The sequence below is a fragment of the Neolamprologus brichardi genome, chromosome 11 (genome assembly GCF_056152115.1).
Source record: "Neolamprologus brichardi isolate AB-2024 chromosome 11, ASM5615211v1, whole genome shotgun sequence".
NCBI lineage: Eukaryota > Metazoa > Chordata > Actinopteri > Cichliformes > Cichlidae > Neolamprologus > Neolamprologus brichardi.
In genome coordinates this window covers 18,745,391-18,759,812 of record NC_142114.1, presented here as the reverse complement: position 1 = coordinate 18,759,812, position 14,422 = coordinate 18,745,391, and the positions used below count along the sequence as shown (strand labels likewise).

General features: G+C 41.1%; 1 protein-coding gene across 1 annotated transcript; it reads left to right on the top strand.

Annotated features, from left to right (window-relative positions):
- Window positions 1-2,259: 2,259 nt before the first annotated feature.
- g6fl (g6f-like) lies at window positions 2,260-14,381 on the top strand. The gene is made up of 11 exons (XM_006802820.2): window positions 2,260-2,399; window positions 3,274-3,606; window positions 5,021-5,287; window positions 5,596-5,631; window positions 5,933-6,265; window positions 8,591-8,869; window positions 12,588-12,710; window positions 12,920-12,993; window positions 13,221-13,247; window positions 13,617-13,663; window positions 13,953-14,381. Exons 1-11 carry the CDS (start codon window positions 2,327-2,329, stop codon window positions 13,972-13,974), a joined length of 1,614 nt encoding a protein of 537 aa, XP_006802883.2. The 5' UTR covers window positions 2,260-2,326; the 3' UTR covers window positions 13,975-14,381.
- Window positions 14,382-14,422: the final 41 nt, after the last annotated feature.

Here is a 14,422-nt window from a genome sequence, read left to right as displayed (position 1 = left end):
ACGGGCAGATGCGCAGTGGAGCTGGTGCGTAAAGAACAGAGTCACACAATTTATGTGCTTCACTTTGAGGGGGAGATTTATTCCTTCAAAAGCATCAGGATGCTACCGTTTTCACAACCCACTTCCAATTAGGGCACTGCCAAGTAAAATAATCTCACCAGCAATTTGTGTAGACTACTAATTGTTGCCAACAGAAAAGTGGCTTACAACCTAAAACTATATTTAAAAAAAAAACACGCCAGAAAACAAAACAACAACATAAAGTTAGCTTACCCAATTCCTCCGAGTCATGATGAAATAAAGCAGATGATGCTTACGCCCTCTGCTGTCTGCTTCTGCGCACAGACGTGACATTAGCTCATATAAACCCCAGAACAGCAGATGCCAAAATCAATAAGCATTCATTAATGAACGACAAAATACGAAACCAGTGGCAGCCACAAAAATCAAATCACAAGGAAACAGCTTCTCGTGTATCTATTTGCAGACTCCAGCACACTCATTGTTGATGAGATTTTTTTCTTCTACAGAATAACTTCCAATTCATTTTGCCCTATTTTCCTCTGAAGCAGGGTGCACACTAGCATAGCAATGGCATTATCTGGTTTAGGTCTAATCCCTATACCCAAGTGTTTTACAGCCAATGTAATTACATCTCCGTAAGTCCCACAGTTTAAACCATGTTGCCTTCTTCCTGCCGTTCTCTTCCTTTTCTCAGTTCCCCTCAAGCGTCTTATTTCCAGACTATTTCTGAGATGCAAATTCTGAAGACGCTGATAGTGATCAGAGGTCAAGCAATGGTGTGCACACCTGAAAAAACAGCTGTAAAATATATTTTTCTTTTAGACTTCTTTTCCTAAAAAGGAATTCATTCTGCCTCCTGGCTCTGTAGCACAGTGTTAGAAGACCAGCACAGTCACGGGAAGTGAGCGAAGACCACCCATACCTGCACTGCTGCTGCTAAATCTTATGCATTCATGGGAGAATAGGAGCTTTAAAGAAAGTCGCCACCAAATGGAGGGTTTCATTCCTTTTCCTTCCCACACTCATCCATTTTTCATACCCGTACCAAATTGACCTTCACACCTTCCACTTACCAGCCACTACCCACTTTCTTTACACAGTACCTCAACTCCTTTTTTCTCTCCATCTCATACCCTTACACCTTCCCTTCATTTACACTTCACTTTCCTCCCCTTCCTAATTTCTCCTTCTTTCCTTCCTTCCCTTCCTCTCTCCCTCTTCCCATGTCATTCAGTTTTCTTTGTCCACTCGTCCTTCACTCCTCTCTGCTATTCATCCCGTCCTCCATCCTCATGCTCTCCAGGGGTCTGTGGCAGTGATAATGAAGCCCATAGTTAACAGATATTAGCTCATTGGCAGTGGCTTCATTAGACAGAGCCAAGGCTTATGGTGATTATTTACCCATAGAGGAGGGGCCACAGGATCAGCACCACGTTCTTTGTCAGCAGCCACAGGCTTCTTTGAAGTCACACTGTCTCTGTTCCCCTGCAACACTCTCTCACACTTCTTCTCTCCCCGGGTTTTTTTATTCTGTCTGAGCGCCTCTCCTTCCACATTTCTCCCCCTCGTGCTGCTCTTAATTTTTTTTTCTCTCTTTCCTCGTCATTAGACACCCACAATACATATCTACTTTCTCTCCCTCTCTCTCTCTTTCACTATCTCTCTTCACCGCCCCCATTCACCCAATGGTAATTATGGAAAAATCTGTAATAGTGCTCAGAGGAGCTGATAATACCTTTAGCTTAATTAAAGACATTTATGGGATGTAAAGACATGTAGCCTAGGGGTTGCAGTGCACCCACACCAACCCAAGCTCTTTATTTCTCGCTTTTTCATCTCCCTCAATCCCTCACTTTCTGTTATTCTTATCGTTTTCTCAGTTTCACACACACATTGTGATACGCGCATGAGTACATGTTCGTTCCTTTTGTCAAACTCGGCGTTGGGGTCAGAAGTTCTGTTACTAATTGCCCTAAAGTTCAGCTCGGAAGTGTTGTAAAACATTGTACACCAACATTATGGTAATGCCCGTGTATGTAGTTTATCAGCTCCATGCACACATACATGACTGGAATAATAACAGTCTTTTCCTGCTGATTATGTCCATTCTGGTTGCTCCATATCCTGTTCGGCTCAAAGATGTGCAGCAAAGTTGTTAAGATGCCACTCAGGCAAACCAATAATATTGGAGGATGCGGAAAAATACTTCTTGCTGTTCTGAAGAAGAGTAAGAAAGGTCACAGTGTCAGAGACAGAGACAACTGGTGCAGTGAGAGTGTTTTTTCTTTTCTTTAAATCTGTGATGGAGGCTGGTTTTCTCACCTTTATTCTTGCTTCCTTCTCTGTGGTATATTCTTGTCGCGTCGGCATCACAGGTACGAAGCGATTTCTGTGATTTTTGGAAGCACATTTTTAAACTGTACTTGAAACTATTCATGCTGAAAACACTGCCTTCATTTCCCAGCAATTACAGCTTTTGTAGTGCAAACTTTAATGAATTTACGGCTCTGAATGTAAATTATGATGATGAGTCACACCTAGCGAGGCTTGTTTTGTTGTCCCAGAGGGTCAATTTAAAAAAAACAAAAACTGTACCTACTGTATCTTTTACCAAGTTAAGAAGAAGGAAAAAAGCTTTCTTCTCTCCTTTTACTGTTTGCTGTTTTTGCCACCTGGTCCAGTTTACCTTGCTATTTAATCCTATGCAGCACCGATATGCCCACAGTTATCATAAGATGGAAAAATCCACAGTATTTGTTTTTCTGAAATGCATTTTAAATTCATTTGAAGCAAATGTGATGCTTTAGTTGTCTGTTTTACATAAATCGAGTTGTTATCTGCCGTAGTCTTTTTAGTGCAAAGTTCTTTTTGTTACTATCCATCCACAGCAGCACTACAAGGAAATACTGTACCGTCTGGGGAAACAAAGAGAGGAATTCTGTGCTAAAAAGACTTTGAAAGATCACCATTATGTATGACTGACTCTAACAGCAGAAGCCTCATAATAGCCTCAGCTAAACTCATCTAAATCATTTTTACTCATAAATAGGGATGAGGATTAACTGTAATAGTTGCTTTTACTCTACGTATGGCCATGTGTAGAGTCATTTCTTGAGTTGAAAAACATAATCCTGTCCTTTGCGCACAAGATTAAAAAAACTCGAGCAGTAAAGCAAGACTATATTTTCAATGCACTTCATCTTCAGGAATTAATCTTTTATAATGGCAAACATGTCTATTCTCCTTCAGATTGGAACGATGTTGTGGTGGTCAGAGAAGGAATGCTTACCACTTTGATCTGCAATGACACAAGTGTGAGAGGGGCTGTGACCATTAACTGGAAGGTGAAGCTATTTTGTACAAATGAGTGGAAACTGATCATGTTAGCCAGTGCAAATGAAAGGATCTCTGGAAGTGCCTTGAAGCCATCCATGCAACTGACTGACTCTAACTTTAAAGACAGTGGGGTTTTCTCACTGTCTTTAAAGCCTGAAGCAGCAGACATTGGTTTCTACTCATGCTTGATACGACAACAAGAGAAGATACTCAAGGAGGAGATTATCCTTTTAGTCATCCTTACAGGTAGGAATAACAAGACGTTACAGTGCATTTGAAAGATACTCCTACTAACATGTCATCAAAGATTTTCAGATATATAAAGTATGCATATGTGTTTATACAGATCTATAAATGATTAAAGTTCCCCTCCATGTAATTTGTGAGATCTAAACACACTCATCGTTAAATAAAAAATTTTGTAATGCGGTTTTCAAGAATTATCAGCATGGCTGCATGGCAGTGCAATGGTTAGCACAGCAAGAAAGCTGTAGGTTGAAACCTCCTGCTTGATTACATGAAGTTTGGATGGGGTTTTCTCAGGTACTCCATCTTCTTGGTGCTTCTAAATCAACTGTAGGTGTGGATGTGAGGGTTCTCCTTGTGTTTACCTTCCCTCCCTCCAAATTCAGTTCAGTTCTGTTTATATAGCACCATTTCTCCAAGTCGTCACAAGGAAATTTACATTGTAGGTAAAGACCCAACAATAACACAATCAGATGACCCTCATGAGCAAGCAGTTAGTGAGTGACAGTGGGAAGGAAAAATGTGGTCTGTCTTTATAGTCCCTGTCAGACCATGACGAGGGCTCGAGCCCACCACACCTAGCAGATAAGCAGTTAAGAAAACAGATAGATGAATTTCCAAATGTTACTACAGGACACAAGCTGCCACTGAAAAAGTCTGTTCTCAGTGTTTGTGAGTCCAGGCTTCAACAGTGTATTTTACCTATTGGATCACTGACTTCCAAAGTAGTTGTGATGTCTGTCCCAGATCAGTCTTCTGGGTACTCATCTTTAAGAACACATTTTAGGTACACTCAGAGAAACTTTCCACTTGAAGAGCTTTCATGTGTCTCTGAACATCCATCATTCTGTAGAGTCCCACATCCAGGAGAAGAAATACCAACTAAATCTTTTAGTGGAGGGAGACTTTAACTTAGTTGTTTTTGATTTTTCTGCGTTTCGGCTCCTCCATGCTGTTCTTTCCTTTTCTTTTAAATCTCTCTATGTTTTTTTTATACACAGTTCTTCTTCACAATGCTGCATAACTAAAAGAATATTATTTGCTTGATTTATAAATGACATCAAACAGTATATGTAGGAAATTATCTTTTCTGCAACCACACTTTTATTTCGTAAGATCTGGCACATCTTCTTAAGTCAAGTAGTGCACCTATATATGCAACTCGGTTTACACTGTTTTATTTGAACCTTTAATCCACTGCATTCCAGAGGGAAACACTGGACTTTAAAACCCACTAGATTTATGTTGATAGTTACACAGCAGATAAATAATTTACTTGCAATCGAAATGAGCCTCACATCATCCAGATACAGCAATAAAAGGCTGTTTTTGCCTGCCACAATGAATGTTTGTTTAAATGCCTGGAGAATTAAGTGCCTTTGCACAAATTAACTCTTTCCTTTCTCATCTCCAGTCAGCGTCGTCCCCGATGTACCCATTCCTCAGTACAGCACCCTGCGGCTGATTGCCAACGTCACTCCTGACTTTGCTTTCACAAAGGTCACCTGGGCAGGACCTGGTGATATTACACTGAAGAGCGAAAAAAAGTCAAAGACCAACACTGTGGCCAAACTACCACAAGTTCTGAACAACGATGATGGTGCTTATGTCTGTATGGTTTACCCTCGGGGTAACAGCAGCAGCCGTCTCTTTGCTTTCAATGTGGATGTAACAGTTTCTGGTAAGGCTGACTGGAAGAAAGAGAAGCCGTGCAGAAGCATTACAAGCTAGAATGCATTTGTTGTTGCTTTTATTGATGGTGCAAGTGGGCATCAATGCCAGAAACTCCAGCAACAGCATTATTTATTTAGAAGTCTTGTAGCTACAGTTCTTCAAAGTATTTACTTTTATAGACCAGTTTCAAGACTCAAAAACAGAGTGTAGATCTGCACTAAAATCCAGCTAGTCCTCCTGTGAATATTATAGTTGCTACATTTATGTATTATTCATTATTTGCTTTTTGCCCCCCACCCAACCCCATCCCCACAGCTGACAAAGTGGCCTCATTCACCAATATAACACATGGTAAGTAACTCTGTAACACAAGCAGTCTGAAAGTCCTGTGTCAGCAGTTTGGTAATCAGGCAGAGCAGAATGCAAGAGCAGAGCTGAAGAAGTGACTCTCAGCATATAAGAATGTAATCCCTATTGTTGAAGGAATTTTTTTTCCCTACTGTATCTCCATTTCCCCACTTTCTTGCTATTCTGTTTATAGTTTCTCTATCCCACTCTTCATGCATCCACTTTTTAAGTCTGAATTCCCCATTCATGTGTCTTCTTGGACAGTAATGTCTCCATATCTGTCCTCCTCCACCCTTTCCTGCAGGTCCTCTGATCTCCACTGCCATTCAGGCTCACACATCCTTCCTCTTAACCTGTCCTGGTGTTGAGGGTGACTATGTGCAGGTGCACTGGGTTCCTCCAGACACCAGAAATCAAAATAATATGAAGAAGGTGTTCCATTATGACCGTTGGAGGGGTACTCTAACGACTAATCAAAACAAGAAACTACAGATGGCTGGTCTACCCTACAACCCAGAGGCTGGGAACTTTTCCTTTCTGCTGACTCCTGACTTGAAAGATGGTGGCCTCTACGTCTGTGAAGTCTTGCTCAATAACAACATTTTCAGCCAGGGGACGTCGCTCAGCGTGCTGAAAGGTACAGATCGGGGTCAGAGGGAGGAGGCAGTAGAAAGAGGTGGACTGGAAGGAATAAAACAATAGGAGCAGCTCCAGTGGGTCACTGGAGATTAGGACTGTTGGTTTTAGTGTAACATGTGTTAGAATGACATAAAGGATGCTGTTATGCAAGCATCTGTGATAAAAGAGATACATGAAAAGACAAATTGTCTTTATTCTCCTTGACACAGATTCTAGAGAGATTTTAGACTTTTAAATTTGCTGGACGAATTTAAGCGCTGCCTTCAAAATATATTACTACAAGCTTTGTAAACAGTTGATGTATGTATGTGTGTATATATATATATGTAGGTATGCATGGGTGGATGGATGGATTTTATTTGGTCTTTTAATCATAAAGCATGGCATATGTTTTTGTGTTGAGCTGAAATCCTGCAAAGGCCATAACATATGACTCACTCATCATTTTCATACTCATCAATTCATTCAGTGACCTTTCATGTAATCGCTGGTGGCATCTCCATTTGTTATATTTCTCCACCTACTTATTCTGTTTTTATTATTATATTTTTTCATTTTCTGTACACTTTTAAAGCAGTACTTTGACATTAAATGAAACATGCTTATTCACTTTTGTGCTTGGGGTGACGTTATAGATCAAAATAACTTGCTTTATTTAGCTTAGTATCTAACTGATGATTAACACAAATCTTTTCTCGGCTTGAAAATTTCACATTTACCAGGATATTGTTACAGAAAAATTCAAAATATAGCGATACAGAAAAAGTAGCTACAGACAATCAACCTCCTTCTTTTTTACGCCACAATTTTAGCTGCCATTTTTTTAGTTAATGTCATTGTTTTTTTTATCTTTGTCGTAGTTCTAAGTTACCCTGGATGTGGGAGGAAAACTTTTTAGGGTCAAAATCAGTGGGTCCTCTTTTTTTGCGAACTGTCTAGTTTGCATTAGACTGTGAGGTTAAGCCCATTCTAACAATGTAGATCAGTCTAAAATATGTTAATAAAATCAGCCTCATTGCAGCGTCTTTGCTTGCTGCACAATAAGTCTGAGTATGTTTAAGGCTGTTTGGCAAACCTTAGATATTTTTTCACTGGAAAAAACAAACAAACTTTGTCTTTATACTAAACTAATATAAATGCCTCTTTTGTTCCTCTGCTAATACATTTCACAATGACACTGGACAATGGTGTTGAACTTACCATAGAACAAAAACCATATAAATTGTGAAACTAAACTATGTGCAGCTTAGTTGCAAAGTCAGTGCAGGCTCAAAGAGTGCTGTAGTGAAAAGAGACTTCCTTCCAGGAGGCCCGTGTCAAGGTGTCATTTCTCCTGCTGAATTGTCCTTGAGCAAGACACCGACTTTTTCTCTAACCCAGTTCAGTGTTCCTACAGACGATGCACCCTGACTGCAGAATAAAGGAAGAGAAAATTTCCTGCAGCCACTGATAAATTACATTATTAAAGGAATACACTGACTTTACACACATGAAAAAGAACATTTGCTCAATTCATAAATTTAAAGGAGGAAAAAAAAATCAAGCAGAGTGCTTGTTGATTTTTATGAGTGTGCCCTGGGGAGTTTTCACACTTTGCAGAAGCACACATTATCACCCACATTCACCAAAGCTAATATGCACGCATACACCATGCCCTGTCATGGTGGCCTTGGAGGGTTTTACTAATCACAGTCCCCTTGGCATCCATCACAGTTGTCCAGACATGACCGGGCGATCAGTCACTGTCGCTGTCACCCTGCTTTACACATCTGCATCCCATACACACACACATCCAACCATGCACCACCAATACACTAATCATGTGATGCATATATTTTTACCCCACCTCATTATAAGTATCATTATGCATGATTATACCTGCTGCCCTCCCACCAAGGCTGTAGGTGGCCCACGCTGATCACGCTAATCAAGAGTGAAATGTGTGTGTGTTTTTATGTGTGTGTGGATGGGGTCTGTGGAGCTTGATTACACCCAGATGGATTCTCATTCCACTTTGATGAGACACTAAACATCAGTCACAGTCAAGCGATGCATTAGCAGCAAATCAAGTTAATGAATATATATTATTTTGACCCCTTCTCTGAATTGTTCTTTGTTTTTCATATCCCTTTACCTCATTACTCTCTATCTGTCCTTGCCCTTTTCTATATTCACACACTACCCTTTAACACACCTTGTTCCCCCCGTAACTGCCTTTTCTCTAACTCATCATTCCTACTGACTTCCCTTTATTTCTTTGGTCTCGTTCTCTTTCCGTGCTGCCCTCCACTCATCCGCTTATCACTCCGCATCACCTCCACAGTTAAAATCAAGAAATATTCCTCAAAGAAGATGGAGTTGATCTGCCTCTACTCGGAGTGGTCCCAGGTCCGAAAAGTCGAGTGGAAGCATCACAACGAGAGTCAAAAGCTAAAGATGTCAAACAGCAGCCTCGGCAGCATCACCACCAGTCTGCCCTTGCCCATCACCTCTGACATAGCAGGAAACTACACCTGCGTTCTCCACCTGATAAATGGGCAGGCCATTCAGGCAACACAAGCTATCACAGTGTCTCCAAAGGTTGTGAAGAATTTGTCCAAAGGTTGGTGTGTTTTCTGATTGTCTTTAGGATCACTATTATATAACACACAACAGTCCTGGCAGACTTCCTGTCTGCTTGGGAATAATTAACCATGAATGTGGATGCTTCCCGGATATCTGCTCCACGAAGCGTTCTATGGCGTATTCAAGCCAACCCCAGGTCAGCTCGTCTGCCAGAGAGCCTTGGGTTTCCAGAGACGAAAGCTCGTGACAGATACCATATGTTATGCTTTCTTAATGTAGCTAAAGAGGTCACAGGTCAAAGCTTCTGTACAAAAAGTCTTTGTGATAATATCCAGCTGAATAACTTAACGCATTGGATAATATTCTACTCTGCATTTTATTCTAGAAAATATGAAGCCATATAGGCTATTTTTTTTCTCATCAAACTCACCCAGCTATCTGAGTATAAGAAGACAAGACCTTAGGACATCTCTTCCCACAAAAACTAAATAATTCAAGCTTATTGTATTGGTGGCTGTGGAGGAGCACAGGAGGATGTGACAGTTGAATGAATCCCTTAGCAGAGATGAGTTCACTCCCCATAACCCAATACATCACTTGGGTTGAAGGCCCCCAGAGCTCATCATGATGCATGGTGATGGTAAAGCTATAAGAATAATGCACAGGAAAGAGCGAGCGTTGGAGGGTGAATGGCGAGTAGGAGAAGAGATGAGGCAGCAAGATTTTGTCTGATTGGAGTGGTCAGGTTGTGATACATATGCAGCTGCAAGAGAAAGTTTTTGGACTTTCTGGATATTCTGGTGATAAGTCGTGCTTATAGTCAAACACAATCTGACTCAATATGTAGCTAGAAGTTGCACTTTTTATGCACAGATTGAGCACACTGAGTAAATATTTAAAGTCTAGGTTGAGAGAAGTTAGGGTGCTTCTGTGCTCAGGTTAGACTGGAAGTGTGGGCTGGAGATGTGCCTCTTCTTACTAAATACATGCACACAAAGTCAGGTTACTGGCAAAGTCTGCTCTTCTCAAGAGAGACTGATTTGAAGCAACTCTCACATGAAGATGGCATCATAGAAGTGCATAATGATAGAAAGGGCTCCAAAAGCATTTCTTTCAAGACATGGGTGTTCATGAGTTTACAAGAAAAACTGTCTGCAAGTGGAGGAAAATCAGGACTGTAGCTGCTCTACCTCGGAGTGGGCGTCCTGCAAACATCACACCAATTCTGAGTTCTGACCTCGACCCAACTGAGATGTTGTGGTTTGACCCGAAGGGGGCTGTTCAATCAAGATGTCCCTGAAATACTGATGAGCTGAAACAAGAGCGTCTCAAAGATGCGCAAGTCTCAGAAGCAGCCACAGGAAAAAATCCACTGGAGATTGTTGTTGTTAAAGGGGGTTCAGCAAGTTAATAAATTCAAGAGTGTAACAACTTTCAGCCTGCACTCTAGCTGGTAGCTCTGTGTTTGTTATTATTTTTAATCAGATTTGTCTATAATTGTGACTTAGATAAAGATAAGACCACATTTTATGAGTAATCGCCTCATAAATTCTGGTAATTCAAACTATTTCTTGCAACTGTGTATAGAATAAATATGACAAGCGTTGCATTTTTCCAGCATGTCACAGGGAATTTAGACTGAACAGAGTGAAAATTCAAATAATGTGAGTGTTGGATGACCTACTTTTTTTTCTGTTGAAAAGTGGCAGACTGCACAAACACAGCAATAGTGCAAGATAGCACAAAAAATCAAATCATGGTTAATAATGGATAATGTGACAATAAGTAGTGACAGTTTAAGGTTTCTGAACTGTTTTTTTTTTTTTTTCTGGAAGACATCTCGGGTAGCATAATTTTTGTGCTTTGAGCAGGAAGTAAGTGAAGCAAGTTTTTAGTGCACCAAACAACCCATATTTATATTTATAATTTTAGGATATTAACTGAAATGTAAGCCAAGCAGAGTGCATGGTGTAGGAGGTAAAATAACAATGCACTGTCAAAATTCTTTCACCGGTGGCAGAGTTCAAAGAATGCAGAATTGAACCAATTATTGTGCTGAGGAGCACACAACATACTTCAAATGTCAGGGATTTTCTGCAGTCATTTTCAATCTTCAGTTTGTCCATCGTTTGCAAAGCCTTCAAGCAGTTCTTCAGGCACTCCTCCCTACAATTGCAATAATATAAATCACTCCCTACCTCATTTGAGATTAAATAGATGAGGTAAAGAAGTGGCAATGGGGGAAAGAAATAGTAAAAATATAGAGGAAGATGAAAGAAAGAAAGAAAGAAAGAAAGAAAGAAAGAAAGAATACAAGTGGTCATGAGAATCTAGGGGCATTTACGCCTCACTTCACTGTGCTCAATTACCATAATTCATGCGTTAAAGCTGGCATGGAGAACTGAGCAGGTCAGTCTTGGGGTCAGCTCTCACTACAATATTCCATTAGCAACCTCTACACTCACTCACCAATCAATTACACCTCACACAGCACATAATGATTGATTATTTTGAAGCTGGCTAAAAGCTGAGACACCGGGGCTAAGGTGAAGCCCAAGGGCCAATCCCCTTTCAAACAAAATGTGTGAAAAGTTGGTGAAAGTGAACTTTACTTTTCACCTGTTTTCTGTCCTTTGGAGAATCTTAAATGAAGGAGTTAATCATAAATTCTGCTAATTATGTAATTACATAATCAGTCTTTGCAGTGATTGAGAGTGAATGAGGCTTCTCTTGTGTAACCCAAAGACGTTTGTTAGATCTTACTGTTTTGTGCTCTGTCTACAGTTGAGCAGACAGACAACGGTGCACTTGTTCAGGTGCACTAATTTACACAATCTCTGTGGAAACAGGCGCCACCCTGCTGCTTCCCCTGTTGCCCGGTGGCTGTGTTTTGCAAGACTGATGTCACCGTCATTATGCAAACAATCCTGACAAGTTTGATCGCACGCATGTGCTCTTCCCACAAAATTTGACTTGTACAACAGTGAGCTAATGTTGTGCTTATGTAATGTTTGTGATAATCATGCCTACGCTTTTAAACCACCTGTTTTTAAATACTGCATCGGCCAGGATTGGCTGAAAGACTGCAATCCCCCATTGTTTGTCAGTTTGCCTAGAAGCTTTTTGTCGCTGGGATCAGATGTCAAGGGACTGCAAAGAAAAGCATCTCCAGACTTTACCTACATCATATTTAAAAAATGAGAAATGGAATAATTAGGGTTTTGTTTTTGCATAAACAGCTTCGTGTGGACGTGGCATTTTGCTGAGTTTTTGTTGTTTGTTGTAATGATCAGAGAGTATCTGGTCTCCTTGATACTGCTGCTTTCCATCTTCTCATCCACACTTCAAATTGACAGCCTTTACTGTCCAGACGGAGGGTCTGTCAGATCGATGTCTTCGAAGCTGCTCTACAGACTATTCATTCTGTCTGTCAGAGTCTCGATTTCCTCGCCTTATTTCACTGCACCCTTTGTCTATGACTGACAGCAGTATGATGCAAATGCATGTAACATGTTCAGGAAATTGGAAGTGCAAAATGTCCTAAAATATAGCTCCAAGTGTTAAGAAAAAAAGGTTCCCCCCCCCCCACTCGACTAGAACAAACTGGAGAGCAAACAGCAATAAGTTCCTGGACAGCCTTAATGTCATTCAACCGCACACCATCACCGCTCTCTGAGTTTTATATTAGCACCGTTCTTGGGAAAAATCATGCTTCTCTCTCTCTTTTCTCTTTCTCTCACTTTTTCCTCTTGTAGAGAGTGTCGATGACACCACCTCCTCCCCGCGCCCTTCTCTCGCTGCTTTATTACTCCTGGTGCCCCTGGTTGCCGCAGCTGTCGGTGTGTTGCTATGGAGACAGAGACACATTTCTGATCGCGGTGAGTCTTCTGGCGTTTTCTTTTTTGACAGCTTTCCGTGTTCCGTCCATCTTCGGCCCCTGTTGGCTTCCACTGAGTGATCTGGGCCGTGACATCCTCTGGGGTTGTTGTAATGAATCTACCCCCCACCCCACTCCCAGCTCCTCCATCCCTGTGCAGCCGAGTGTGTTTGAGTGTGTGTACACTAGTAACTGTCTTTTTGTACTCAGGTATCGAGCAGTCTCTGTCTGTCCACTTGGGTGAAGCAGAGAACATCTATGAGAATCCTGAAGATATTAGACAGGTGATGAATTCAACTAAATACCTCCTGTTGATTTTTGCCCTCATCTTCCCCGCTGCTCCATCGCCCCTCTGGTATTTGCTTCCCTCCCCCTCCCCTCCCCCTTTACCGTCTTCTCTCTATAGTGCACTTTTTCTTCCCTCGTCTGCTTCTGTTTTCTTCCGACTTCAAGTGTCCCTCCCTCTCTGTCACTTGATGTTCATTAAACCAGTTTTTTCCCCTCCCAACAGGCCCCTCCCCAGGGTCCAGTCTACATGGTGAGTTATTATGCACTCACACACATGCAGGCACTGTGCATGCATGTGTCTGTGCAAGTAACTGTGACACACATCTTCACTAGCGCATACAAAGTCTCATTCTCTCTATTGCACCCTCCCTAAGCTGTCAGCAGATACGTCTTCCTTCTCACTTCCAGTCTTCTCCTCTAATCTATCAGCCTTCTCTCAGATAAAAACATTGCCTATCAACTGTCACCCTTACATTAGTGGTATTAACAAATCAATCTCATTACACACCAGAGGGACATAAATCTGGCCTGAGTACATCTCTCTATCCTTCTCCTCTCTGTCCCACTCCTTCTCACTCTCTCTCTCTCTTTCCCGTTTTCCCTTTCTTCTTTATATCAGGATTTGAAGCCAAGAGGAGAGGATGATGTCTATAAAGAACTGGAGCGGTAAGCAAACACAGTTGCATCACCTGTGTGTGCTTTTGTATGTTGTGTGTTTGCACTGCCACTCATGTGCCCTTCACATTCTTCTCACACTCACCAATCACCCCAGCCTGAAAATCACTCTGACACTGTGGCATAATATCACGCCACGCGCTGACAGGCAGCACTCCTTCACCCGTGTGCTGTTGTTGCGTGGGCTGTCTCTGTTTGTGTTTAAGGAAGAATAAAAGAGACTGGGGCACTGGAGATTTGTGTGTGTGTTTGTGAGTGTGTCTTTGCATTCTGTTTTCAGATACGAGCAGTGTCAAAGCTGATCACCTACCCACATCTCCCCCGTATCCAGCTGTCACATCCGCTCAGCTCCCAGCTGCTGCAGAAGGCCTTTTTAAACACAAGTAACAGCTAAATGTCAGAGTTTGGATTTAAAGAAAAACTTCAGTGCTTTAGGGACATGCTACACAATTGTTTAAATGTTTTACTGTATTCTAAGCTATTGTCAAGTAGTAAAGTTAAAGCATTCTTTACTTAAATGCTTCAAAACCTGTCACCCATGTATAGCAGTTGATACAGTACCCTACTTCTGTATGTCAAATTATCTTTTCATGAGTTTGCTGTCAGTCATATTTGCTGTTATCCAATTTTAGAATGTTCTGCAAATAATATGTGTACCAATATTTTATTTTAATTAATATGTATACTAAACTTTTAAATAAAGACTTTGGGTGTAATTATTGCCTTCATTTCTAAACAAGAAATTCTTAA